The sequence below is a fragment of the Oncorhynchus gorbuscha genome, linkage group LG22 (genome assembly GCF_021184085.1).
Source record: "Oncorhynchus gorbuscha isolate QuinsamMale2020 ecotype Even-year linkage group LG22, OgorEven_v1.0, whole genome shotgun sequence".
Classification (NCBI taxonomy): Eukaryota; Metazoa; Chordata; class Actinopteri; order Salmoniformes; family Salmonidae; genus Oncorhynchus; species Oncorhynchus gorbuscha.
Window position 1 is genome coordinate 32,304,015 of NC_060194.1, and position 27,413 is coordinate 32,331,427.

At 42.7% G+C, this 27,413-nt stretch overlaps 2 protein-coding genes and 1 long non-coding RNA gene across 3 annotated transcripts; all 3 read right to left on the reverse strand.

The window, feature by feature from the left end:
- Nucleotides 1-1,943: 1,943 nt before the first annotated feature.
- On the reverse strand, nucleotides 1,944-4,930 carry LOC124010057 (nicastrin-like). The gene is made up of 6 exons (XM_046322389.1): nucleotides 4,756-4,930; nucleotides 4,493-4,580; nucleotides 4,157-4,323; nucleotides 3,828-4,040; nucleotides 2,680-3,598; nucleotides 1,944-2,113 (listed from the first exon to the last, which is right to left on the reverse strand). The coding sequence occupies exons 1-5, from the start codon at nucleotides 4,861-4,863 to the stop codon at nucleotides 3,476-3,478; spliced, it is 699 nt and encodes a 232-aa protein (XP_046178345.1). The 5' UTR covers nucleotides 4,864-4,930; the 3' UTR covers nucleotides 1,944-2,113; nucleotides 2,680-3,475.
- A 39-nt stretch (nucleotides 4,931-4,969) lies between these two features.
- LOC124009207 lies at nucleotides 4,970-7,759 on the reverse strand. The gene is made up of 3 exons (XR_006834242.1): nucleotides 7,594-7,759; nucleotides 5,480-5,582; nucleotides 4,970-5,356 (listed from the first exon to the last, which is right to left on the reverse strand). It is a non-coding gene; the product is annotated as an uncharacterized LOC124009207 (long non-coding RNA).
- Nucleotides 7,760-9,584: 1,825 nt separating this feature from the next.
- On the reverse strand, nucleotides 9,585-27,304 carry LOC124009499 (coatomer subunit alpha). Its single transcript, XM_046321325.1, has 28 exons — nucleotides 27,020-27,304; nucleotides 26,525-26,638; nucleotides 26,372-26,445; nucleotides 26,169-26,249; nucleotides 25,921-25,997; nucleotides 25,708-25,817; nucleotides 21,487-21,596; nucleotides 21,209-21,308; nucleotides 16,856-17,074; nucleotides 16,474-16,624; nucleotides 16,244-16,310; nucleotides 14,511-14,586; nucleotides 14,292-14,374; nucleotides 13,939-14,164; nucleotides 13,543-13,681; nucleotides 13,191-13,353; nucleotides 12,942-13,088; nucleotides 12,662-12,851; nucleotides 12,479-12,574; nucleotides 12,125-12,337; nucleotides 11,830-11,919; nucleotides 11,626-11,732; nucleotides 11,356-11,502; nucleotides 10,943-11,266; nucleotides 10,706-10,816; nucleotides 10,450-10,611; nucleotides 10,173-10,367; nucleotides 9,585-10,006 (listed from the first exon to the last, which is right to left on the reverse strand). Exons 1-28 carry the CDS (start codon nucleotides 27,057-27,059, stop codon nucleotides 9,947-9,949), a joined length of 3,672 nt encoding a protein of 1,223 aa, XP_046177281.1. The 5' UTR covers nucleotides 27,060-27,304; the 3' UTR covers nucleotides 9,585-9,946.
- Nucleotides 27,305-27,413: the final 109 nt, after the last annotated feature.

Consider the following 27,413-nt stretch of genomic DNA (forward strand, 5'->3'; position numbering starts at 1 on the left):
GGGAGTCTGTACCTGAAGTAATGTCAAATCATATTTTTCGCTGAGATGGCCTGTCAATTTGAGTAACGTTATTGTGTATTCTACATAATGACGCAGTTTTACGTTATCACGCAATGACATCACAATGTCATTTAGCAACTTTTAGCAACAAATCAACCTGCCTCTAGCAACTTACCCTGAAAATTAGTTGGCAACACTGACTTAAACTCCAATATCAAAGATACAAAGCCTTCAGATATTCACACCCTTTGACGTTTTCCACATTTTGCTGTGTTACAAAATTAGATTAAATGGATGTAATTGTCATTTTTTTGTCAACGATCAACACTGAATACTCTGTAATGTCAAAGTGGAGGAAAAATTTGAACATTTGTAAAAAAAAAATATATATATATATATATATACCTTGATTAGATGACTATTCAACCCCCTGGGTCAATACATGTTTGAATGACCTTTGGAAGCGATTACAGCTGTGAGGCTTTCTAGGTAACTCTCTAAGAGCTTTCCACACCTGGATTGTGCAACATTTGCCCATTATTCTTTTCAAAATTCTTCAAGCTCTGTCAAATTGGTTGTTGATCATTGCTAGACAACCATTTTCAGGTATTGCCGTAGAATTTCAAGTAGATTTGAGTCAAAACTGTAACTCGGCCACTCAGGAACATTCAATGTCTTGGTAAGCAACACCAGTGTAGATTTGGCCTTGTGATTTAGGTTATTGTCCTGCTGGAAGGTGAATTAATCTCCCAGTGTCTGGTGAAAGTAAACTGAACCAGGGTTTCCTCTAGGATTCTGTCTGTGCTTAGTTCCATTCTGTTTCTTTTTTATCCTAAAAAACTTCCCAGTCCTTAACGATTACAAGCATACACATAACATGATGCAGCCACCACCATGCTGAAAATATGAAGAATGGTACTCTGTGTTGTATTGGATTTGCCCCAAACACTTTGCTTTCAGGACAAAAAGTGAATTGCTTTGCCACATTTTTTGCAGTATTACTTTAGTGCCTTGTTGCAAACTGGATGCATGTTTTGGATTTAAAAAATATCTGTACAAGCTTTCTTCTTTTCATTCCCAACTAGATTACCATTGTGGAGTAACTACAATGTTGTTGATCCATCCTCAGTTTTCCTCTATCACAGCCATTAAACTCTTAAATGTTTTAAAATCCCCATTGGCCTCATCAAGGACCCCACACACCCCAGGAACGAGCTGTTCTCTCGCTTTCCTCACCATGCTCAGAGGGATATTCAATGCCTGTTTATTTCTATATATTTTTTTGCACATTTACCAATAGGTGCCCTTCTGGAGGCATTGGAAAACCTCCCTGGTCTTCGCGGTTGAATCTGTATTTTAAATCCACTGCTCAACTGAGTGACCATACAGATAATTGTGTGTGGGGTACAGAGGTAGTCCATGCAATTTATGTGACTTGTTAAGCACATTTCCTATGTAGGTTTGCCTTAACAAATGGGTTGAATACTTATTAACTCAAGACATTTGATTTTCATTTTTAATTAGTACAAATTTTTAAAAACAATTCCACTTTGACATTATGGGGCATTTATTTTAAATGTACCTTTATTTAACTAGGCATGTCATTTAAGAACAAATTCTTATTTACAATGACAGCCTAGCAAAAGGCATCCTGCGGGTATGAGGGCCGGGATTAAAAATAAAATATAGGACAACACACATCACAACACTACATAAAGAAAGACCCAAGACAACGACATAGCATGGTAGCAACACAAAACATGGTACAAACATTACTGGGCACAGACAGCACAAAGGGCAAGAAGGTAGAGACAACAAGACGTCACGCGAAGCAGCCACAACTGTCAGTAAGAGTGTCCATGATTGGGTCTTTGAATGAAGAGTATTGTGTGTAGGCCAGTGACAAAAAAACTATATTTAATCCATTTAAAATTCAGGCTGTAACAAAATGTGGAAAAAGGGGTGTGAATAGTTTCTGAAGGCACTGTATGTAATTGCATACTTTAGTACCTTCTCCTGTCCTAGACCATGTCCTGTACCAAAACCATGCTGGGAAATAGTAGAGAAGCAACATTAGATAGGAAAAAAGGCCATGTTTATTTAGTTCTCTCTCCTTTTGTCATGCAGGTGAAAGAGGACCCAAAAGCGACTTAACAGAAACAGAGTTTATTTAAGTCCAAACAGGGAATAACAGAAATCCTCTAGTCAGTAGAGGGGAATAACTGGAGAAGCGGCCACAGACTGCAGGTCGCTTCGGGTAGGCGCAGGCCGTAGTAGACAGAGACACCTGCTCACACGCAGCATCTGATGAAGGCAAAAAAACACGACAGGACAGGGCGATACACAATCACAGCAAAAACACGACAGGACAGGGCGAAACGCAATCACAGCATGGTGAATACTAAACAAGGAACCGACGGGACAGGAACGGAACACAAAGGAATAAATAGGGACTCTAATCAGGGGAAAGGATCGGGAACAGGTGTGGGAAGACTAAATGATGATTAGGGGAATAGGAACAGCTGGGAGCAGGAACGGAACGATAGAGAGAAGAGAGAGCGAGAGAGTGAGAGGGGGAGGGGGAGAGAGAGGGAAAGAACCCAATAAGACCAGCAGAGGGAAACGAACAGAATGGGGAGCACAGGGACAAGACATGATAATAAATGACAAACATGACACCTTTATTTAACCAGGTAGGCAAGTTGAGAACCAGCGCTCATTTACAATTGCAACCTGTTATCAAGGCAATAATCACATTTATTCCCCAGTTGGTCAAAATCAGAGATCACCTTCACATACAAAAAAACCCAGGTCAATTAACAATTCCATCAATTACATGATTAAAAACATGTGGGCATGATGTTATTAAATCCTGCAATTTATGTCTAGACTTAAAATAAAGTTGATTTTTTAAAGACTGCAAACCAAATAAAAAAATACTATTTGGATATCTGAATGTTTAAGCATAGTAATGGTCATTCAGCTGAACCCACATCCAAAGTCCATTTGCCGACATAAGGTTTCATTCTCCTGAGAAATGACAGGAAAGCTATTGTACATACTACAACCGCATACTCAATAAACACACTTGCACATGCTCGCAAACACTCACCATTTGGACACACACACACGTCAAGGTCAAACAACGTTTAGTGCCTAATCCCATGATACAGTAAACAAAACATTATTTGACAAAACAAAAAAAATTAAATATGAACATATTTTACACTGGTGGCAATCTGACCCTGTTGAGTCCACATCCATCCAGGCCAATCAAATCCGGTTATGTGTTAAAACTCATCTGTTTGAGTCCAAACAGGCCATTCACTGTGAGTTAAAACCTCAAGTTCTGCCTAACCTGTCTGTTGGTCACCCTAACCTGTCTGTCTATATGTCTGTATACCTATTGTGTGTAAAAAAAAAACGGTTTGGTTGTGAGAGTAGTGGTCGCTGGTCACAGGTTAGTATGAGGCAATCAGTATGCGGCGTTGTTGGGTTCCCTGACGGAGCTGAAGAGGACATCTGCCTTGGTACTGACAAAGTATGTGACCAGTAGCGATGTGAACAACACGGCCACTCCCACGCCTAAGGTCAGCATCTATGAGAGAAATTAAGAGGAAAGAAAAAGGTAAATAATGTAATTCTCTTCTACCATCATCTTTATCAGACAATGGACAGTCAAACATGTAAAAACAATATACAATAAAAATACAATATTTTACCACTTACACAGGCTTACTAGATTCAAACATAACTATATGAATGTATACAAAACTGTAATTAATTAAACAGATGGATCATGGTGGGAAAATTGAGTGCAGTTTTACCTCCAGTTCCCAGCTGGCAACTAGGAAAATTTGAGCTTTGATGAACTTCCACTGCGATTTTGTCCATGTGGAATATTCTTTGGAAATGTAATCCCCCAGATCGAAGGCGGGGGACACTGCCTTGACCAGGCGTACTGCTGTGCGTACGCAGAAAGACTCCCTCTGGGTGCTGTTGGGTGGGACCACGCCCTGAACCCAGAGATAAGAGTACAACTGAGGGAGAGAATGAGCGAATCAGAGTGCGGTGTGGTTCCGGCAATACAAAGAAACACATTTTTAATGTGTAAACATCTATCCATCAGAACAGACAGATACAGAGCCACATTTACATATGTGCTCTCGTTCGGCAGCTCATCTGGCTTCTTGCACTGGCTCTGGGTGAGGTTGGTGGCTGATCCCGTTAAATTAGCCAGGAGACATTGGACCAGATAGGTCAGTGCATTAGCCTGATGGGACGACTTGGCAACACCAACGTAGTACTGGGGTGGGTTGGGCTCTGAGAGACAGAAAACACAACGCAGTGAAGACCCAAGTACCATCTTTATGGATGTGAGTGTGTCTGTGACTAGTCCATATCTGCATGGGTTTTACGACGTCAGTAGGAGCAGAATACCTCTATAGCGTCAAAGGGTGTCCTTGTGAAAAAGTATCAGACTAAAACTCACGGAGGATGTCCTTCAGTTCTGGGGCCATCACTGCCTGAAACCAGCTGTTGTTGGATCTAACCAGAAACCCATACAGCATCTGGGTCACCTGAGAGAGAGATCCACAGTGTTGGTCAAACAATTCTGCTCACTGTTCCAAAAAAGTGAATTTTAAAAGATTTTAGATGTTGAGAATGACATATGGTAACAGGCATATTGAAAGTGTCATGGAAAATAACAGACTATAACAGTATGACTGATCAGGTTAAAAAAACATTTCTTACCCCTTTTTCTCCCCAATTTAATTGTGTGGTATCTAATTGGTAGTAACAGTCTCGTCTCATCTCTGCAACTCCCGTACGGACTCGGGAGAGGCGAAGGTTGAGAGCCATGCGTCCTCCGAAACACAACCCAACCAAGCCGGACTGCTTCTTGACACAATGCCCACTTAACCCAGAAGCCAGCAGCACCAATGTGTCGACCGAAACACTGTGCACCTGGCAACCGTGTCAGCGTGCACTGCGCCCGGTCCGACACAGGAGTCGCTAGTGCGCGATGGGACAAGGACATCCCTGCAGGCCAAACCTTCCCCTAAGCCGGATGATGCTGGACCAACTGTGCGCCGCACCATGGGTCTCCCGGTCGCGGCCGTCTGTGACAGTGCCTGGACTCGAACCCAGAATCTCTAGTGGCACAGCTAGCACTGCCTTAGACCACTGCACCACTCGGGAAGCCATGACTGATCAGTTTCACTTGTTCAACACCTCATCAATCATCGAGTCCCACTGTTTTGGGGTCTGCATTGATTTTGTTTACTTGGGAGTTGTTTCCCCCAGCCTGCTTGAAGAGAGCGCGGGCAACTGCAGTAGCCACCTCGGTAAGAGACTGAAAGAGTACAGTGAGGGAGGGAAGAGAGAGAGATATTATTCTAACAGACAGTGGAGAATGTAATGGAAACTGTGACTACTACAAATAAACCCATCAGTGGGTTTACTATGGTAACAATACCTTTGCAGTATCAGTCACAAACTCTAGCTGTTCCTCTGGACTTAAGTTAGATGGAGAAGTCAGGTTCGGGTGGGCAGCATTGTCATAAAAACTCTCATAGTACCTGCGCATGGGTAAACAAAAATAGCCTAAGTTGGAGACTTGCATCTCCCTCACTAACTTTAAACATCAGCTATCTGTGCAGCTCACCGATCGCTGCAGCTGTACACTGTACAGCTGTAAATAGCCCATCCAACTACCTACCTCATCCCCATATTGTTTTTATTTACTTTTTTGCACATCAGTATTTCTACTTGCACATCATCATCATCTGCACATCTGTCACTCCAGTGTTAATTGCTCAATTGTAATTACAGTGCCTTGCGAAAGTATTCGGCCCCCTTGAACTTTGCGACCTTTTGCCACATTTCAGGCTTCAAACATAAAGATATAAAACTGTATGTTTTTGTGAAGAATCAACAACAAGTGGGACACAATCATGAAGTGGAACGACATTTATTGGATATTTCAAACTTAACAAATCAAAAACGGAAAAATTGGGCGTGCAAAATTATTCAGCCCCCTTAAGTTAATACTTTGTAGTGCCACCCTTTGCTGCGATTACAGCTGTAAGTCGCTTGGGGTATGTCTCTATCAGTTTTGCACATCGAGAGACTGATTTTTTCCCCATTCCTCCTTGCAAAACAGCTCGAGCTCAGTGAGGTTGGATGGAGAGCATTTGTGAACAGCAGTTTTCAGTTCTTTCCACAGATTCTCGATTGGATTCAGGTCTGGACTTTGACTTGGCCATTCTAACACCTGGATATGTTTATTTTTGAACCATTCCATTGTAGATTTTGCTTTATGTTTTGGATCATTGTCTTGTTGGAAGACAAATTTCCGTCCCAGTCTCAGGTCTTTTGCAGACTCCATCAGGTTTTCTTCCAGAATGGTCCTGTATTTGGCTCCATCCATCTTCCCATCAATTTTAACCATCTTCCCTGTCCCTGCTGAAGAAAAGCAGGCCCAAACCATGATGCTGCCACCACCATGTTTGACAGTGGGGATGGTGTGTTCAGGGTGATGAGCTGTGTTGCTTTACGCCAAACATAACATTTTGCATTGTTGCCAAAAAGTTCAATTTTGGTTTCATCTGACCAGAGCACCTTCTTCCACATGTTTGGTGTGTCTCCCAGGTGGCTTGTGGCAAACTTTAAATGACACTTTTTATGGATATCTTTAAGAAATGGCTTTCTTCTTGCCACTCTTCCATAAAGGCCAGATTTGTGCAATATACGACTGATTGTTGTCCTATGGACAGAGTCTCCCACCTCAGCTGTAGATCTCTGCAGTTCATCCAGAGTGATCATGGGCCTCTTGGCTGCATCTCTGATCAGTCTTCTCCTTGTATGAGCTGAAAGTTTAGAGGGACGGCCAGGTCTTGGTAGATTTGCAGTGGTCTGATACTCCTTCCATTTCAATATTATCGCTTGCACAGTGCTCCTTTGGATGTTTAAAGCTTGGGAAATCTTTTTGTATCCAAATCCGGCTTTAAACTTCTTCACAACAGTATCTCGGACCTGCCTGGTGTGTTCCTTGTTCTTCATGATGCTCTCTGCGCTTTTAACGGACCTCTGAGACCATCACAGTGCAGGTCCATTTATACGGAGACTTGATTACACACAGGTGGATTGTATTTATCATCATTAGTCATTTAGGTCAACATTGGATCATTCAGAGATCCTCACTGAACTTCTGGAGAGTTTCCTGCACTGAAAGTAAAGGGTAACAATTCTGCACCCCCAATTTTTCAGTTTTTGATTTGTTAAAAAAAGTTTGAAATATCCAATAAATGTCCTTCCACTTCATGATTGTGTCCCACTTGTTGTTGATTCTTCACAAAAAAATACAGTTTTATATCTTTATGTTTGAAGCCTGAAATGTGGCAAAAGGTCGCAAAGTTCAAGGGGGCCGAATACTTTCGCAAGGCACTGTATATGGATGACTCCAATCCTCTACGGTGCTGGAGGCGCCTCAAATTATGTGGAGAATGTGTCACAGACATGGGGTCTATATATAGGGGCAGACCCCAGCTGTGACACAGGTGTACACGAAGGGAATCTGTAAGGCCTCACCTCGGATGTATCCCTCCTCCGTGGAGTGATACCAATATCTTGGAGTGATCCATATACAGTGGGGCAAAAAAGTATTTAGTCAACCACCAATTGTGCAAGTTCTCCCACTTAAAGATGAGGCCTGTAATTTTCATCATAGGTACACTTCAACTATGACAGACAAAATAAGAAAAAAAAATCCAGAAAAATCACATTGTAGAATTTTTAATGAATTTATTTGCAATTTATGGTGGGAAAAAAGTATTTGGTCACCTACAAACAAGCAAGTTTTTTGGCTCTCACAGACCTGTAACTTCTTCTTTAAGAGGCTCCTCTGTCCTCCACTCGTTACCTGTATTAATGGCACCTGTTTGAACTTGTTATCAGTATAAATGATACCTGTCCACAACCTCAAACAGTCACACTCCAAACTCCACTATGACCAAGACCAAAGAGCTGTCAAAGGACACCAGAAACAAAATTGTAGACCTGCACCAGGCTGGGAAGACTGAATCTGCAATAGGTAAGCAGCTTGGTTTGAAGAAATCAACTGTGGGAGCAATTATTAGGAAATGGAAGACATACAAGACCACTGATAATTTCCCTCGATCTGGGGCTCCACGCAAGATCTCACCCCGTGGAGTCAAAATGATCACAAGAACAGTGAGCAAAAATCCCAGAACCACACGGGGGTGACCTAGTGAATGACCTGCAGAGAGCTGGGACCAAAGTAACAAAGCCTATCAGTAACACACTACGCAGCCAGGGAATCAAATCCTGCAGTGCCAGACGTGTCCCCCTGCTTAAGCCAGTACATGTCCAGGCCCGTCTGTAGTTTGCTAGAGAACATTTGGATGATCCAGAAGAAGATTGGGAGAATGTCATATGGTCAGATGAAAACAAAATATAACTTTTTGGTAAAAACTCAACTCGTCGTGTTTGGAGGACAAAGAACGTTGAGTTGCATCCAAAGAACACCACACCTACCGTGAAGCATGGGGGTGGAAACAGCATGCTTTGGGGCTGTTTTTCTGCAAAGGGACCAGGACGACTGATCCGTGTAAAGGAAAGAATGAATGGGGCCATGTATCGTGAGATTTTGAGTGAAAACCTCCTTCCATCAGCAAGGGCATTGAAGATGAAACGTGGCTGGGTCTTTCAGCATGACAAATGATCCCAAACACACTGCCCGGGCAACGAAGGAGTGGCTTCGTAAGAAGCATTTCAAGGTCCTGGAGTGGCCAAGCCAGTCTCCAGATCTCAACCCCATATAATTTTTTTGGAGAGAGTTGAAAGTCAGTGTTGCCCAGCAACAGCCCCAAAACATCACTGCTCTAGAGGAGATCTGCATGGAGGAATGGGCCAAAATACCAGCAACAGTGTGTGAAAACCTTGTCAAATGTTTTCTGTAAGTCTTCACCTCTCATTGCCAACAAAGGGTATATAACAAAGTATTTAGATAAACCTTTTATTGACCAAATACTTATTTTCCACCATAATTTGCAAATAAATAAATAAAAAATCCTACAATGTGATTTTCTGGATTTTTCTTCCATCATAGTGTAAGTGTACCTATAATAAATTACAGGCCTCATCTTTTTAAGTGGGAGAACTTGCACAATTGGTGGCTGACTAAATACTTTGTTGCCCCACTGCTGCTCACAACTTTCCTGCTTTCTGTTTTGCTCTAGGACACACACGTCTCCTAAATGGAAGTACATGGAGATAGTTTAGTGCCTAAAACAAGGGGATAAATACATGCTGAAAGTTCCCTGATCTTTGACATCTCTGAGATATAGGACAGGCACTTTAGAAAATCTAAAGGAAGTTTGTTCTGAAAGAAATTTAGAACAAACTGTGTTCAAAAGCAAACTGCAAGATGGTTTGTCAAAATGTTACAATGGCAATTATTCCTACATGAGTAGAGTTAATGATTAAACCTGTACTCCTCTGGGAAAAAAATGAATAACTAGGACTTTAAACAAGCTAGAATCATACTTGTGGAATTAAAGAATGGTGCACACAATTTTATTTAACGAGTTACACAAAGCAGTGGTGTATACAAGTCCGAAAGAGACCAAAAGGGATGGCTAGTAGGGTTCTAATAAAACTACAATTCTCAATTGTTGGAGCAGAGATGACATGCACTCACAAGTACAGCATTACAGGAAAGGTAAAGCAGACAGTCAAATGTAAATGCTTAATAGCAAGCATTCTCACCAATAAATCACATGTCATCCTAGCAAGCATTCTCTCGCGTCAATCAAGTTTTGTTCTCTCCAAACCTAGTGAGAAAAACTGTATATATAGAATAAAGTGTGGATGTGTTTCTCTGAACGGATCACTGTCGTTCTTCCCTGGTCCTCTTCATGTTCTAACGGAACTGCAGGGGACTGACACGCAGACCAATCACATCTTTTCCGATCTCCGTCACCTTGGAAATAAGGTTCAAGGGTCAGAGATATCACTGGGAAGGTGATGTCTAAACTCTGTTTAAATACTGACAAAGCAATTAATACAACATTTACATAAAAGCGGGACACTTCTAAATAAGAGGGGCTTTGTGTACATAACACAGTACAGCAGTTCTCTTGACTGACCTGTGTGACCCTGCAGACCTGGCCTTTGTAAGGGGGGCAGTAGCAGGCCCCAGACAGAGGGCACTTCTCCACGGGGCGTCCACGGTATAGGGGCGTGTAGGAGGCAGCGCACAGGTCAAATGGATTGTGGGGGTCGTAGTTCAGCTGGTGAGCATCTGTCAGAGTCTTCTCGCATGCTGCCAAGATCTTGCGTGTCTAAAAGACAGCGATAGAGATGGTAAAATTGACAATATGGAAATAATTGCATTTATATACAGACAAACAGTTAGATTGTTACCTGCTGTGCCACCTCTGGTTTGGGCCCTAATTCAAGCAAGCGACGGGCAAAACTGGCAGCTGTCTTGAAGTTCTTCAGTTTGAAGAACAGATTTAGTGCCGTACGTAATACCAGGACCATGTGGACTGGCTGGAGACTGCAGTGGGTGAAGTAAGCTGCCATCTGAAAATATCAAACAATCAAAGACAATAATTAAAAGACTACTGGGTAGTAAACTTAACGGTTGAGTTGGGATGTAGACAAACATCGACAATACCTCACACAGCCTCTTCTGCTGGTCCAATGTGTCTTTAGGCAACTTCTTCCTTTCTGTTTCCATGGTGAGGCCAACAATGTATTCTCTGCAGATTGTGATCAGCTGCTGAGCCTAAGAGAGACAGTAACCTCAAATCAGGTAACCACCACTAACTACCATCCGGCCCACACTTGATTAACCACAGTAAATAACATTGACCGCAATGAAATCATTTCACACTAAAACATGTTTGCATACCTCTGCGATCTCCTGCTTGTTGTCGACCACCAGCAGTGGCACAGACAGCAGGATGGCGCGGAAGCGTTCAACGGCCTCCTCAAAGCGGCCGGCAGTGGTGAGCTGGTAGCACTGCTGCAGGCGGGCGATGAGGTCAGAAAGACGAAGACCCACGGCAGGCAGCCCTTGCTTGGTCCCACAGTCCTTCCAGTTCCTCTGGGGGTTGCCACGCAGGCAGGGTAGAGAAGGCAGGCCCAGGTAGCAGGTCCGCCCGCGGGACAGAGTCTGCATGAACAGCTGCTTATAGGGCCCAAACTGCACCACCCCAACCTGGTCATGGAGCAACTGAAAAGTAGAGAAAGAGAGAGACTTTGTACTAAAGTATAAACCTGTATAGAATGTGTGTGTGCGCGTGCGTGTGTGTGTAGGCTTACCCTCATGGCGGTCTCAAATGAGCCTGCCAGGACGTGGTCCACAGGGAGCTGGGAGTTGTTGCACCACAGCTGTGTGGGGCTCATGCCCTTAGTGGGCGGGACAAAGAAACCATCTTCAGCCCCTCCTCCAGAGCCAGCTGACAACTCCTAGTGGTAGAGAAAATAAACGTTCTCAAACTGACATGTCATCATTCCTGCATTCCTGATTTGCATTCCTTAAGCTAAATTGTCAAGACAGAACTGATCTCAAAGAAGAGTGAATCATCTCACCAGCTCTGGAGGAAGGTCCAGATCTTCCTCCACCTCCCAACCTCCTCCTTCCTCCTTCGCTGCACCTCCTTCCTCTCCTAATCCATCCTGGGCATCCATGAAGCCATCTGATGGAAACAGAGAAGATAAATGAGATGAACATAGGAAGAGATGAGGAGTAACAGGCAGGGTCCATCAGATGTCTCTACTTTCTGACTGACTCACCCTCATCCAGCTGAAGCTCTGCATCCTCTCCCCAGCCCTCTCCTCCTGGGGCATCAACATCCATGTCTGCAGCCATCTGACCAGCCTTCCCTGAATCACACACACACAAAAAAAACAAAAACACATTTAACATCTCTACGCAACAAGTACTCTGACCACTTCCCACTCCAACATAAAAACATTTTCAACTTAATACACGCCATGCTGACATGGCACATTACATCCCCATTGCATCTAAACATTACATCTAAACTCAAATGACTGTATGGAGTGTCAGGGCTGAGGACTCACTCACCTTTGGCTGCAATGGCTCCCTCAAAGAAGCCCTTGGACACAGTAAGCAGGGGCCAGTTGGTATCCAGGGGGTTGATAGGTGGTGGTGGCTGCAGCAGCTGGGCAGTGAGGTCCACCTCAGGGACAGTCTCCTTCTCCAGGTCAAATGTCTCTTTCAGGGATTCTGCCTCTTCGTCCATCCCGTGGGTAGCAGCAGTCAGATATGCCAGTGACTCTACATATGGAAGACAGCCACACAGAGATCAGAGTTACAGACAAGCAGTTTAGACCAAAAGCACCAGAAACAAGAGTCTTGTGTCAGAATTGTCAAGGGAGTGGGAGAGAGATTGAGGTGTTTGAATTAAGGGGGACTCACTCTGGCCACAGTTCTTCAGTATGCGAACTCTCTCGCTGACGTCCCCCAGATACAGAGCACCCTGGTAGTGTCCACTCATGTCCTTCCTGATCTCAGCTGCAACACCACACAGACGTCTGTCATACAACTGACAAACACACCGTCAGTCAAACAAAAGACAAAAACAACAAAATAATCTCTTACCGATCTTCATCATCTTGCGGAGCTTGGCCAGGTTACCAGTGATGAGGTAGAGGAAGGTGAGCTTGTCAAAGTTCTTGGTCCTCTGATAGCACATCTCCACGACCTGGTGATGACCCTGCAGCAGCGCAGCCTCGCCCAGCCGCTCCCAGCAGCCCCTCTCATCCAGAGCCTTGGCAGCCTCCAACGCCACCTACAGACACAAAGGAAAAATTACATCACACAGTGTTTCACACAGATGATCTCAAGAGATTCCCAATGAAACCTGGGGTCTCAAACTCACTTCAATGTTGCCACACTCCAGAGCTAGAGTGAAGCGGGTCTTCTCATCCTTGACAAAGTGCAGGGCTACCTCAGGGTAACCCTTCTTCTGCAGGTAGGAGATGATGGACTGGCCAACCAGCTTGGCGTTACGCACCATGTGCAGAACCTGGAGGAAACAAAGGTCGGGGGTCACAAAGTCAGTCTAAAAGAAAAAGAGATGTTTATGTTAACTCTAAGAGATAGGAGCACTGAATTGCATCGTTCTCACCTCTTCATATTTGCGGTTGACCAGGGCCAGTTTGAAGCGGTACTCCGTGGGGTCGATGGTCAGCACACGGGGCCTGCACTCACGGTCAAGACAGTAGACGCTGTTGCCTCTGACCCGGGTCACGTAGATGGGCAGGTCCAGAGTCCGGATGATACCATGATCACTACAGACAAGAGTAGAGTGTGATAAGAAAAATTGGATACTCCCCTAGTCTCTCAAACGCATCACTGAAGGAGTAAACAGCTTTCATATTCCAGTATGTTCAAAAACGACTAGCAAGGGAATGAATCAATATACTGTACTTCGAATATACTCTGATTAAAGTGTGCGTTTGTGGCGTCTTGTGCATTACCCTGAGGTGAGGGCGTATTTAATGTGGTTAGATGTGGTGTAAATGAAGACGCCACTCTCGTCCCAGGCTCCACTCTTCACACGGATGTTCTCATGGATGTTGCACAGACTCTCCAGCTTCCTGTTGCAGATCATAATTGCTGCAGAGGAAAGCAGAGATTTATCAACAAATTAAACAGCAGGTAAATCTGGGGTACTAGAGAGCGAGGGAACAGCTAAAAAGGGTGTAAATCTAGGATACATTGTTGACAACAGCTATAGAGAGTGAATTGTGGTATGTTTAAAAACAGCAAGAGGGCCCAAAACCTTGACAGCCAAGCTGTAGAGAAAGTAGAGGACAGATAAGAGTGTAATCCTGATATTGGATCTGAGTGTGTTTAGAGTGTACAGTACGTACCGTGTTTAGCCAGCAGGGCCACGTGGCTGGTGTCAGCACTCCACACCACATACTTGACCTTGGCGATCTTCACGGTGGCCAGCGAGCGTTTCTGCTGCACGTCGAAGAGGGTTACCCCATCTGCGTCGCGCAGCAGCAGGGAGCCTGTCCCGGCGTAAAAGATCTCCTCACAGCTGGGCACCTGCACCTTCTTCACAATCTCATTCTTCAGGTTCTTGATTAGCAGCTGGAGGGAGAGCAGGGTTATTATAGTCATCCTCTGACCACTCAAATGTACCATACCCATATTTAGAATAACTACAGCCATTGGCCCAGAAATTACAAATACAATTTAATAATGTACACACACTTACAGAATGCATGCGGTCCAGAACAGCAAACCTGTTCCTTGCGACCCAGACTGCAGTCAGACCGGAAGACCTCTTCCCCTCAGGAGCTGCAGGAGGGGGAGAAAGAATGAACATGGGTTTAGTGGGTTTTCATAATCTAAAAAACAGGATATGAAACTGGAATTACATTGACACTTCACAGATGTTGTCTCGCTATACGAGATAATAAGGGTGCCACTTTACCATCTGGGTTCTGAGAGTCGCTCTCTTTGGGAATGGCATACAGGTCATAGGTGCTGTTCTCCAGGTTGGTTGCCCTCTGCAAGAGCAAGACAGCATTACATTTTCAACAACTAAAGAAACGGTGTCTAAATTGAGTGTGTGTGTACAGTCGTGGCCAAAATTTTTGAGAATGACAAATATTAATTTACAAAGTTTGCTGCTTCAGTGTCTTTAGATATTTTTGTCAGATGTTACTATGGAATACTGAAGTATAATTACAAGCATTTCATAAGTGTCAAAGGCTTTTATTGACAATTACATGAAGTTGATGCAAAGAGTCAATATTTGCAGTGTTGACCCTTCTTTTTCAAGACCTCTGCAATCTGCCCTGGCATGCTGTTAATTACATATCCTGACTGATAGCAGCCCATTCTTGCATAATCAATGCTTGGAGTTTGTCAGAATTTGTGGGTTTTTGTTTGTCCACCCGCCACTTGAGGATTGACCACAAGTTCTCAATGGGATTAAGGTCTGGGGAGTTTCCTGGCCATGGGCAAGAAATATTGATGTTTTGTTCCCCGAGCCACTTAGCTATCACTTTTGCCTTATGGCAAGGTGCTCCATCATGCTGGAAAAGGCATTGTTCGTCACCAAACTGTTCCTGGATGGTTGGGAGAAGTTGCTCTCAGAGAATGTTGGTACCATTCTTTATTCATGGCTGTGTTCCTAGGCAAAATTGTGAGTGAGCCCACTCCCTTGGCTGAGAAGCAACCCCATACATGAATGGTCTCAGGATGCTTTACTGTTTGCATGACACAGGACTGATGGTAGCGCTCACCTTGTCTTCTCCGGACAAGCTTTTTTCCAGATGGCCCAAACAATCAGAAAGTGGATTCATCAGAGAAAATGACTTTACCCCAGTACTCAGCAGTCCAATCCATGTACCTTTTGCAGAATATCAGTCTGTCCCTGATGTTTTTCCTAGAGAGAAGGGGCTTCCTTGCTGCCCTTCTTGAAACCAGGCCATCCTCCAAAAGTCTTCGCCTCATTGTGCGTGCAGATGCACTCACACCTGCCTGTTGCCATGCCTGAGCAAGCTCTGTACTGGTGGTGCCCCGATCCCACAGCGGAATCAACTTTAGGAGACGGTCCTGGCGCTTGCTAGACTTTCTTGGGCGCACTGAAACCTTCACATCAATTGAACCGCTCTCCTTGAAGTTCTTGATGATCTGATAATTGGTTGATTTAGGTGCAATCTTACTGGCAGCAATATGCTTGCCTGGGAAGCCCTTTTTGTGCAAAGCAATGATGACGTCACGTGTTTCCTTGCAGGTAACCATGCTTGAGAGAGGAAGAACAAATGATTCCAAGCACCACCCTTCTTTTTAAGCTCGGTCTGTTATTCAAACTCAATCAGCATGACAGAGTGATCTCCAGCCTTGTCCTCGTCATCACTCACACCTGTGTTAACGAGAGAAGAACTGACATGATGTCAGCTGGTCCTTTTGTGGCGGGGCTGAAATGTAGTGGAAATGTTTTTGGGGGATTCAGTTCACTTGCATTGCAAAGAGGGACTTAAAAAAAAATCTAATCACTCTTCATAACATTCTGGAGTATATGCAAATTGCCATCATACAAACTGAGGCAGCAGACATTGTGAAACATAATATTTGTGTCATTCTCAAAACTTTTGGCCACGACTGTACTGTATAACCTATTATGTGTATGCACTTCTTTTTAAGAGCGAGACTCACAGTGCAGAGCAAGACAGCATTCTCTGCGGGGTTGTAAGACATGCTGAACACGGGGAACTTTGACCCACTAGTAGAAAAACAGAACGTGGTTAGATTCCACATAATGACAAAACCAGCTGACCTCTCGCATTCTTTTACAAAACGGCAGCAGTCACTCATCCTTCAGAACTCAGTTTCAGGACAGTAAAGACTCTGCAGTATTAAATGAGCATGCATACGCACACACACACCTGCGCAGCTGCATGACAGCGGTGTCCTTGCTGCTGTTAAAGTCGAGCTGGCGCAGGAAGCGGTCCTTGACATAGTAGAGCATGTTGCCGTACACAGCATAGGCCGGACGCTCACGCTCCAGCTTAAACACCAGCATACCACTGTCATGACCTGGAGGACAAACAGCCTGGTTACACACTCCACTTCTAATGAACAAATACCTCCAACACACAGTCACTGAAAGACAGTGAAATGAAGTGCAGCAATATTCAGTATGTTTCTCTATCTGCATACGAGGTGGGTCAAGACTTAAGACTATCAGATCCAACCGCCTTACAATGTAATCTACTTCGAGCACATTAAAAAGCCCCATAATGTTATCATTATGTGTAAGTCACTTACCAGCAGCAAATAGATTGAGGTTGGGGTGAGCCCCCAGCACCCAGAAGCGGTCGTGGTCCCTGCGGAAGGTCTGGACACCGGTCCTTTTGGACATGTCCCACACACGGATACTCTTGTCCTCAGAGTTGGACAGGATGAGCTCCTGGCGGGGGTGGAAGACAGCACAGGACACGTTGTTGTAGTGGCCCCTGCAGGTGTCCAGTTCCCACGCCTTGGACTCTGGGGAAGGGGAGAAAGTAAGACAAATCAAGTTAGAAAATTGCTAGGATCTTAAGGAGAATTTTTTATTTTTTAAATCAGCAACCAAGTATGTTCTTTAAATAGCACTGTACCTTTATTTTAAAAAATGATCATCTGCAGTTCATAAACACGTACATAGTGAAGACAATTCATTATCTGGGTTGTTCCATGAAATGAGTCCCTTTTTAGATATTTATTTTTTACACCAAAACAACCCTTCATGCATAAAGAACACATGTTCAACTTAATAAAAAACATGTCTTCCCATCTCAAGAGGTTAAATAATAAAAATGAAGATAGTAAGTGCCCATTAAGTGTCAAATAAAGTAACAGGGTGAATGGACGCTTCTTGTGTGCAACAGTGAGGGACAATTCAATGAAAGCGTCCCCAAAAATATGAAATTGTTCAAAAAAATTCTAGCCCATCTTTGGGTAACAGGGTTGACGTGTTATGCTCAACCCACTCAAGTTTTCCACCACAAAACAGAAAATGGCCAAAAAGAGTAATCAGCTCACCTGATTTTACAGTTTGATTTGACTATTAGATGTTCAATGTTTTTTCGTTTTTTTATTGTTAAAAAAGGAATAGTTTCACCTTATTAAAACAAGATTTCAGGTTATGTAACAGGGTTGACCTTAAAAAGACAACCTGTACCCTGTTTTACCTTAAAATGAATCACATGAAATAAATGTTCAGAAATGACTGTCAACGCAACAAAATAACTCTGGCTTTACAGTGGCTAGGTTTCCATCCAATTAGCGACAGTTTCATGCGAATATTCTAGAATCCACATAAAGAAATGTTGTGTTTTCACCAAACTGACTTGTTGAGGATAAAAATAGGTGCGTGATGAAGAGGTGCACACAAAACAGATTTTTTGGGCTTAAGTTTTCATGTACCAAATAAAATTCATTAGTTCAATGTTTCCATCGCATTTTCAATTGTTGCATTAAATAGCAAATATGACTACTCTAGTCTTCACACGTGCGCACAAGCCAACAGCTCGCAGATATGGTGCGGGTAGGCTAGTCAACATGAGATTATTATGGATAAGCGTGAGAATATTAGTCAAACATCGATCATCATGTCACCAGAATAAGACCCTATATATTTTGTGGAAAAAGCATCAACATTACTGTGCACTTTCACCATTACTTATTTAATTTGAAGCCTAATAAACTGAATGGTTTCCCAAGTCGTGGTGGGAGGACCACACACACACACCTTATTATCGTGACTCCAAGTTTACTTCGGTATGGTGATTATTATCGAAGTTTCCACCGCCATCTCTTGCATAATTCATTTTACAGACACAAAAAGATCCCACTATGTCTAACGAACAAATTCTGTCAGCATTAAAAAAAAAATTGTACAGAAACTTCCTCTTTCCATCGCAGCTGACGTGATTCGTATTTTTATACGGTATGACCTTACTCACATAAAAACTGTGGATTGTCATGACATTGCCCTCTTTGGGTATAGCAAGCCCCATCCCCCTCTCCCTGCCTCCCCCTTCAACTAGGCTGCTGTGGTCAGAGAGACGTCGTAAATTCCTGAGGTTCTCCTCATGGACACACGGTATAGAGATAGTCAATTTTCATAGAGAACAAAGGAATTTAATATATAATAATATATTCTTTCACCTCATTTCTTTGAGGTACAAACAAATTTCATGTTCCGGAGAAAGTATAAAAGATCGGTGAAGAAAACAGCTACGAACTGGTCCGTTCGTTACAACTTGGGGAAGCTCATGGGAGACGGTGTGGCCACATTAGCATAACGCCGTTTACATAATAGTCTCTGATATGAGGTTTACATCTAATTGTTGTATAAGAGGAATGAGTGAGTATGATACTGTTTACACAATTTTACAATGTGATTTGGGACTGTTTAATGAAGGAAAACTCAAAAAGGGAATTGGAGTTAACTAAATCAGAGGACCGCCCCTGAGCCCAGTTGGGGTCAGGCATCCTGGGACAGCCCTTTTCTGCAATTCCCGAATAAAACCCAACTTTGAGAAATTATCAGCAGACCATGTTTTTCTCCATTAGGAGAGGACGAAAGTTGTAGACCAATCTTTTAACCATACCACGTGGTTAAACTCTTAGACTATCGATACCAACAGAATAAGAACAAGTCTTTGATATGAATTACTAGTCTGCAGCTAGGAATTCGGTATCATTGAACGCGAAGAACGACAACCGCCGAAAGATACATTCTATAACAAATGAATTAATGTCACTGAACTATCCCCTCTAACCAAGACAGAGAGAGAGAGAGGACAAAACTCTCCAACTGAAACAAACTTTTCACCAGCGATCCAGACACACTGAGCATTTATATTAATTGCAATTGTTCCCGAATGAGTGAGCGTTCATGTGCAAAGGATTAGCATTTCAATTGTTAAAATTATCACTTTGTAGTGACTTCTGAGTCGACCCCCACTTCCCCTTTTGTCTAACAAGCCGCCATGCCGGTTTAGCCCACTAGGGCACATTCTCCTATAATTTATTGTAACCATATTGACTTTGTTTGTTTGTTTATGCATTTCTGTGAATTACTTAGTAATAAATAAATGATTTAAGACAATTGATGTATGGATGACTCTTAGTGAAGACTGGGTTCGTGCAGATAACCAACAATTTACGACTTTTGGAAAGAGACTAACGTGAGGTAAAGTAAATAATTCATTCATTTGAAGACTAATTGATCAGATAAAATATCTGAAAAGTTATTTTAGGAAATAATAACTTTGTAATCTGAATATTTTTCCTTGGTGCCCCGACTTCCTAGTTAATTACAGTTACATGATTAATCAGTTGATTGCGTAATACTAATTACAGAGAATCTTTGATAAAAACTATAAGTCTTCAATTTAATGATAGCAAAGACACGACAGGATGGATACGGTGTTAACGATGGTGAAAAAATGTTGGGGTTAAAACTTTAGGTCTAGGGGGCAGTATTCGGAAATTCAGATTAATTACGTGCCCAAAGTAAACTGCCTTCTACTCAGGCCCAGAAGCTCGGATATGCATATAATTGGTAGCATTGGATAGAAAAGTCTGAAGTTTCTAAAACTGTTAAAATGTCTGAGTATAACAGAACTGATATGGCTGGTGGAAACCGAGGAAAATCCATCCAGATTTGTTCTTTTAGGTCACAGGCCATTTCAATGCTAGTCTATGGGGATATACAATTAAATATCTCCCAGATTGCAGTTCCTATGGCTTCCACTAGATGTAAACAGTCTCTAGAAAGGGTTTCAGGCTTGTTTTTTGAAAAATTAGCAAGTAGCTGTAGTTTTTCAATGTCTCTCATCAGGACTCTAGTCTTGTGGCGCACGTGATTGAGGGTGCGCACTTTGTTATTTATCTCTGGTATTGAACATACTACATTCTGTCTTAAATTGTATCGTTTATTTACATATTAGGGTACCTGAGGATTGATTAGAAACGTTGTTTGACTTGTTTGGAAGAAGTTTTACCGGTAACTTTTGGGATTCCTTCGTCTGCATGTTGAACGAGTGGATTACTGAATCAAACGTGCCAAATAAACTGACTTTTTTGGGATATAAAGAAGGACTTTATCAAACAAAACGACCATTTGTTGTGTAGCTGGTACCCATGGGATTGCAAACAGAGGATGATCTTCAAAGTGAAGTGATTTATTTTAGCGCCATTTCTAATTTATGTGGCACCTCTGCTGGTTTGAAAAATGTTTTTAATGCTGGTGTAAACGGGGAGCTGTCAGATAATCGCATGGTATGCTTTCGCTGTAAAGCCTTTTTGAAATCTGACAACGCGGTTGGATTAACAAGAAGTTAAGCTTTTAAAACGATATAAGACACTTGTATTTTCATGAATGTTTAATATTACGATTGTTGTATTTTGAATTTCGCGCTCTGCAATTTCAACGGATGTTGTCGAGGTGGGATGCTAGCCCAAAGAGGTTTAATTAAGTTGTTAAAATGTTGCTGTCATAGAGGGTGCACAGAGGGACATGTCGAAATACCGAATTTTGGCAGTTTAGCAAGTCTTTATTCATATTTAAAATAAAAAAATGAATGTATTGAATTGCAAGAATTTCATGGAATGACCTATTCTACTTACCGTTCATCCTCCAGATCTTGACCTGCCGGTCGTCAGCCCCTGAGACGATGAGGGGCATGGTGGGATGGAAGGCGGCCCAGTTGACCCCACGATCGTGACCCTGCAGGGAGAGAGGGAAACTCACATGGCTCACAACTGGCCTAAACTTTATCTTAATAAGCACAAACTCCTGGGCCTACCAATAACATTACTGTTAATTTCAGTGACCTGCTCAGTGCTCACAACTAAAGTACCATTAATAGACAGCAATGTCTTACAGAGAGACTCAAAACACTAACCTCGAGCACGTGTTTGACAACGGCATCGGATGCTCCGAACAGATCGACACCAGAGATGCCTCGCACATCAGTTTCTACGGCCCCGGGAGAGAGGTTCTTCTTCCTCAGACCTGGAACCAACATGCATAGCACCACGCACAAGGGGGATCCATATACGTGTTACACAGGGGCACCCAGATACAGGTCAGGGAGAAAAAACATGATACATTAATACACTCTAAAATAGATACCATCAAAAAAAGGCAAAGATAGAGGTTTCTGATCATACTAACACACAAACGTAGCTGTTGAATTACCGAACACTCACACACACACACAAGCTGAAGAGCAAGGACACAACCAGTGTTCTCGGTGTGGGCCTAACTCGAGTACAGGAGGAACACTATCACCATATTTAGCACATCAAAATCATTGAGATGATTGTTGATTAATTAATCAACAACATAAAGAGCGTCACAGTTCTCCTATCATTGGATTACAGTTAATCTAGGGCTGACCCAAATTATTCGACTGGTTGATAGGCTGTTGGTTGAGCGGTAGACTAATTGTTTGCTACTGTCTGTCAATTCTCCCATTAATACAGTACCAGTCAAAAGTTTGGACACGTACGCATTCAAGGGTTCATTTAATTTTGTACTATATTGTAGAATAATAGTGAAGACATCAAAACTATAAAATAACGCATGGAATCATGTAGTACCCAAAAATGTGTTAACAGATATTTTATATTTGAGATTCTTCAAAGTAGCCATTGTTTATCTCGATCACAGCTTTGTACACTCTTGGCATTCTCTCAACCTCCTTCACCTGGAATGCTTTTCCAACAGTCTTGAAGGAGTTCCCACATATGTTGAGCACTTGTTGGCTGCTTTTCCTTCCCTCTGTGGTCCAACTCATCCCAAACCATCTCAATAGGATTGAGGTCAGGTGATTGGTCAAATAGCCCTTACATAGCATGGAGGTGTGTTTTGGGTCAATGTCCTGTTGAAAAACAAATGATCATCCCATCTATCTTGTGCTTAGTGGGACTGAGTATTGCTGCAGAATGCTGTGGTAGCATGCTGGTTAAGTGTGCCTTGAATTCTAAATACATCACACAGCGTCAACAGCAAAGCACCCCCACACCACCTCCTCCATGCTTCAAGGTTGGAACCACACATGCAGAGAGCATTCGTTCACCTACTCTGCATCTCACAAAGTGGCAGTTGGAACCAAAAATCTCAAATTTGGCCTCATCAGACCAAAGGACAGATTTCCACCGGTCTAATGTCCATTGCTCGTGTTTCTTGGCACAAGCAAGTCTCTTATTATTGTTGTCCTTTATGAGTGGTTTCTTTGTAGCAATTCAACCATGAAGACCTGATTCCGCAATCTCTTCTGAACAGTTGATGTTGAGCTGTGTCGCATTACTTGAACTCTGTGAAGCATTTATTTGGGCTGCAATTTCTGAGGCTGTTAACTCTAACGAACTTGTCCTCTGAGGCAGAAGTAACTCTGGGTCTTCATTCCCTGTGGCAGTCCTCATGAGAGACAGTTTCATCATAGTGCTTGATGGTTTTTGTGACTGCATTTGAAGAAACTTTCAAAGTTCTTGACATTTTCTGGATTGACTGACCTTCATGCCTTAAAAATAATGGACTGTCGTTTCTCTTCGCTTATTTGAACTGTTCTTGACATAATATGGGCGTGGCTTTTTATTGTCCCCAGCACAAGGTGCACCTGTGAAATGATCATGCTGTTTAATCAGCTTCTTGATATGCCACACCTGTCAGGTGGATGGCTTATCTTGGTAAAGGAGAAATGTTCACAAACAGGGATGTAAACAAATGTGTACAGAATGAGAGAAATAAGCTTTTTGTACATATGCAACATATCCGGGATCTTTTATTTCAGCTCATGAAACATGGGACCAACACTTTAAAAGTTGCATTCACATGTTTTGATTTCAGTGTAAAATGTGCCCATTTGGGGATCTGATAGTATATCTAATTGGCTTAATGCACCACCACTAATGAGCTGTGGAGCTTTGAGAATGAAAATCCCCCCCCTAGGACTCTCCCTTTTGATAACCACTCAGCATGAGTGAAAAATGTCATGCCCTGATTCAGTAGAAACTTCACAAAACTGCCTACCTGATTTCTTCTTATCCCTCGCAAAAATAGCCTACAACTGGCCCAGAATATGATATACAATGTTGCAAGGAGTTTCAGGTTGGACCCAGGTTATGTTGATATAATGTTTAAAGTTCATTGCAGACAGGCCGCGCTAGCCAATGTGATTTATAGGATATTTATTTTTATCCGGAAATTTATCATGAAATGTTTGTTGGCTTCATTGGCTATTTTTCCATAGTTGGCACTATAAGTTATTTTGTCATTTAGATTTGTAGCATTTTGACTAACCTCATGACAAAGACAAATGGGCATTTGAAAACCATAACTGGCACACAGATCGGTAGAAATGGTAAGATAAATTGGCATTCTACACGAAAAAGTTTGCAAACTCCTCATGTAGCCTATTACCAGCAACTTCAGGAGTGTAATGGCAGAATCTGCGAAAGCCAATATGAGCGGGAGGATGGTCGAGTCATGTGTGTCTTATTTTAGAAAACAGTGAGCTTAACGCATCAGACAAGCTCAATGCATATTTAGTTGATTTTATTAAAACACATAGGGTGTCTATATATGGAAAACCACAATTGGTCTAAAGAACAGACAACCTTCGGTAGACCAAGACAATTTTCCAGTCGGGGCAGCCCTAAATGAATCAAATCACAAAAGAGATGACACCCAGGACTCGAGTCAGAACACACACTTAATCTAGAGAAAACAGTCTGCGTCAGTGTCTCCAGCCCAGAGAAATCACGTGGTGAACAGATAACCCAACAGGATCAAGAAGAGGATTCATGAAGGAGAACTGCACTAGGAACCCATGTGCAGGTGTGGATGTTTCCTGGGGGAGCATGGGGACAGGTGACAAGCGGAAGTGGGAAGAGGTGGATTTGATCGATGGGCTGGTGGAGGTGGTGGTTGGGGTTGTAAAGAGGTGCTCTGATGGGGCGTTGAATGTCAGGAGGGTGAGTAGTATTTGAGTCCATGCTTGGGTTAGATACTGCTACAAACAAAACATCTTACTGCTGCTGTGAGGTTTCTGTCATGCAAAGAGTTCATGCTTCCTGACCAACAAGCTTATCATTTACCAGTCAAAGTAATCTAAAGCAGGGATGTTATGGCTACTTACAGTATTACTTACTGACTGTGCCATGGAGACATTTTGCGCTGCACAGATTGAGCATTATATCGTGCAGGTTTATTAGTTATTATAAACTGGGTGGTTCGAGCCCTGAATGCTGATTGATACAGTATACCATGGCTGTCAGCCAGACCGTATAACACAGATATGACAAGACTTATTTTTACTGCACTAATTACATTGGTAACCAGTTTATAATAGTAATAAGGCACCTCTGGGGTTTGTGGTATAAGGCCAAATTACCACGGCTAAGGGCTGTGTCCAGGCACTCAGTTGCGCACAAGAACCCTTTACTGTGGTATATTGGTTGTATACCACACCCCCTGGGGCCTTATTGCTTAATTAGTACATTTGTGATGTTCTTCTCATCAATGAGAGCAGTTAGTAGTGAGTGGTAGCACAGAGCTGATGGCTAATACAGTTTACTTGGTATTTGAGGGGTGCAATTGTGATGGCCAACAGCCTGGCGACAGGATTACATATAGTGTGTGTGTGTTGAGAATGAGGTAGGACACTTAGAGACCTAAAATGGGTCAGTGAATGGGAAGAGTGAAAGAATGACAGAAAGACAGGCAAGACACCAAAGAAAAGTAGATATTAAAACATGCAGAAGCACAGAAACACCTCTCCCATATTCTCGCTCTCCATATTTCTCACGTCACCTAGTGTTACCTTTCGTACCTCATTTTAATCCACTCTACAAATCTTCAGTGAAAGGTATTTAGTTCTGTTAATAACTAGGCTCTCTTCATCAGTTTTCCCTATTCTAAAACTATCATTTTCACTCTATTCAACTGTCCATCTCAACTAAGGAGAGGTGTTTCTGCAAAAAGCCCAGAGATTAATTCTCTACAAGGAGAGGAAGGAGGGGTTAAGGACGTGTCTCCGCCTTCCACTCCATACCACCCAGCCCCATCCCCAAACCTCACTGCCCACCCTCAACCCTGAGTCCCATCCCCACGCCCTCACCGGAGATATCCCACACACGCACGGTCTGGTCCAGGCTGGCCGACACCACTAGGTCCTCAGAGGGGTGGAACTGAGCACACATCACATAGTGATTATGCCCTGTCAGTACACTGCAGGACAGAAACACATAAATTACATAAGAATTTACAATTAGAAAAACAATAGACAAGTGTTTCAGTGAGGTGCCAACACTTGGCTCAGGCACAGACTTACCAGACACAGGTCCTGGACTGCCAGTTCCAGATACGTATTGTCTGGTCATCTGAGGCACTCAAAATCCATGGATACTCCTGGAGAAAGGAAAGGAATTAATTTCAGACCAAATTTTCAGGCCTATATGGAATTCTATGCAAGAACATGAAACTATGGGATAAACATGACATTTAAAGGTTGGGTCTTCATGTAAGTAACAACAGAATGGATGTAGGCTAGCCATTGAGAGTGAAAAAATAAGGACTCACATGATGGAAGAAGGTGGTGCGGATGTAGTCCAGGTGCCCAAGAAGAGTGAAGAGGCAACGCCGCAGCTTGTAGTTCCACACCTGGTAAAGGGAGATCAATCGTAAATGGTGCAGTGACATCAGTTTTCCAGTACGTTTTCGAATGTATTCTCTGCAATGAAAACATGTATGAAGGAGAATGTGAGGGTGTATGAATGACTAACCTTGATTTTGTAGTCATCTCCTCCAGACACAAACAGAGGCTGTTGCTTGTGGAAATCAATTCCTCTGACAGGTCCTTCACAATAAAATCACAATCATCAATAATCAAAGTAAATTACATTTATGTTAATTAAGAAATGTGAAAAACATATTACCATCATGCTCATCGAACTTGTCAATCAGTGTGCACATCCGATAGTCCCACAACTGGATGACTCCATTGTGAAGACTAGCAAGGATCCAGGGCCGTTTTGGGTGGAAACTCAGCCCTATGGAATAGAAATGTTTTCAGAAAGTTGGCTTACTAACGTTAGTAAGTTAGACACCAATGAATGGCAAAAGTTTAATCAAGTAAACCATCAATGATACACATGCAGATCACATGAATGAGGTTGAAAACTAGCGGAGGTATGAACTGAAAGTGTTAACTGGCTAGCTTAAATTAGCTGGCTAACGTTAGCTAGTTAACATTAGCTGAGCTAGCATACGTTTCCTTGGTAGCAGTTAACGTTAAGTCATGAATGATAAAAAGTGATATGACATTGCTAATCGTATCAATAACTTCGTCTTATCAATTAACCACTAAAAAAAATGACAATTTTCATGGGCAACATCGTTAGCTAGCTAACAGGCTGCAAACGTTACGTTACCTTTCACACGGGCCGACTTCGTCTCGAATTTGGTCAACATCACAGGAAAGCAATGATAACTATATATGAATCTGTCAAATTGACTCTGAAAATGTTAACCCTTATTTTTCGCAGACTGGTCTCCCAACTGCTTCTTTAGCCCATTTACTCCTCCCGAATGTTTCCTGACACGTCGACCTGTGTTGGTGCAATGTCTTCCTGTTTGGGAACAATAAAGTTCATATTAATTGTGCTTTCACAACTGAGAACCCGGGGGGGAGAGGGCAAATCATGACGTCAATGATTTCAGGTCGGAAAGTCAGAGCTCGAGAAAGATGAGTTTCTGACATGGAATTCCGAGTTGAATGACTGTTGAAAACTATTTTTCCCCATTCGGAGGCGGAGCTCGACTTCA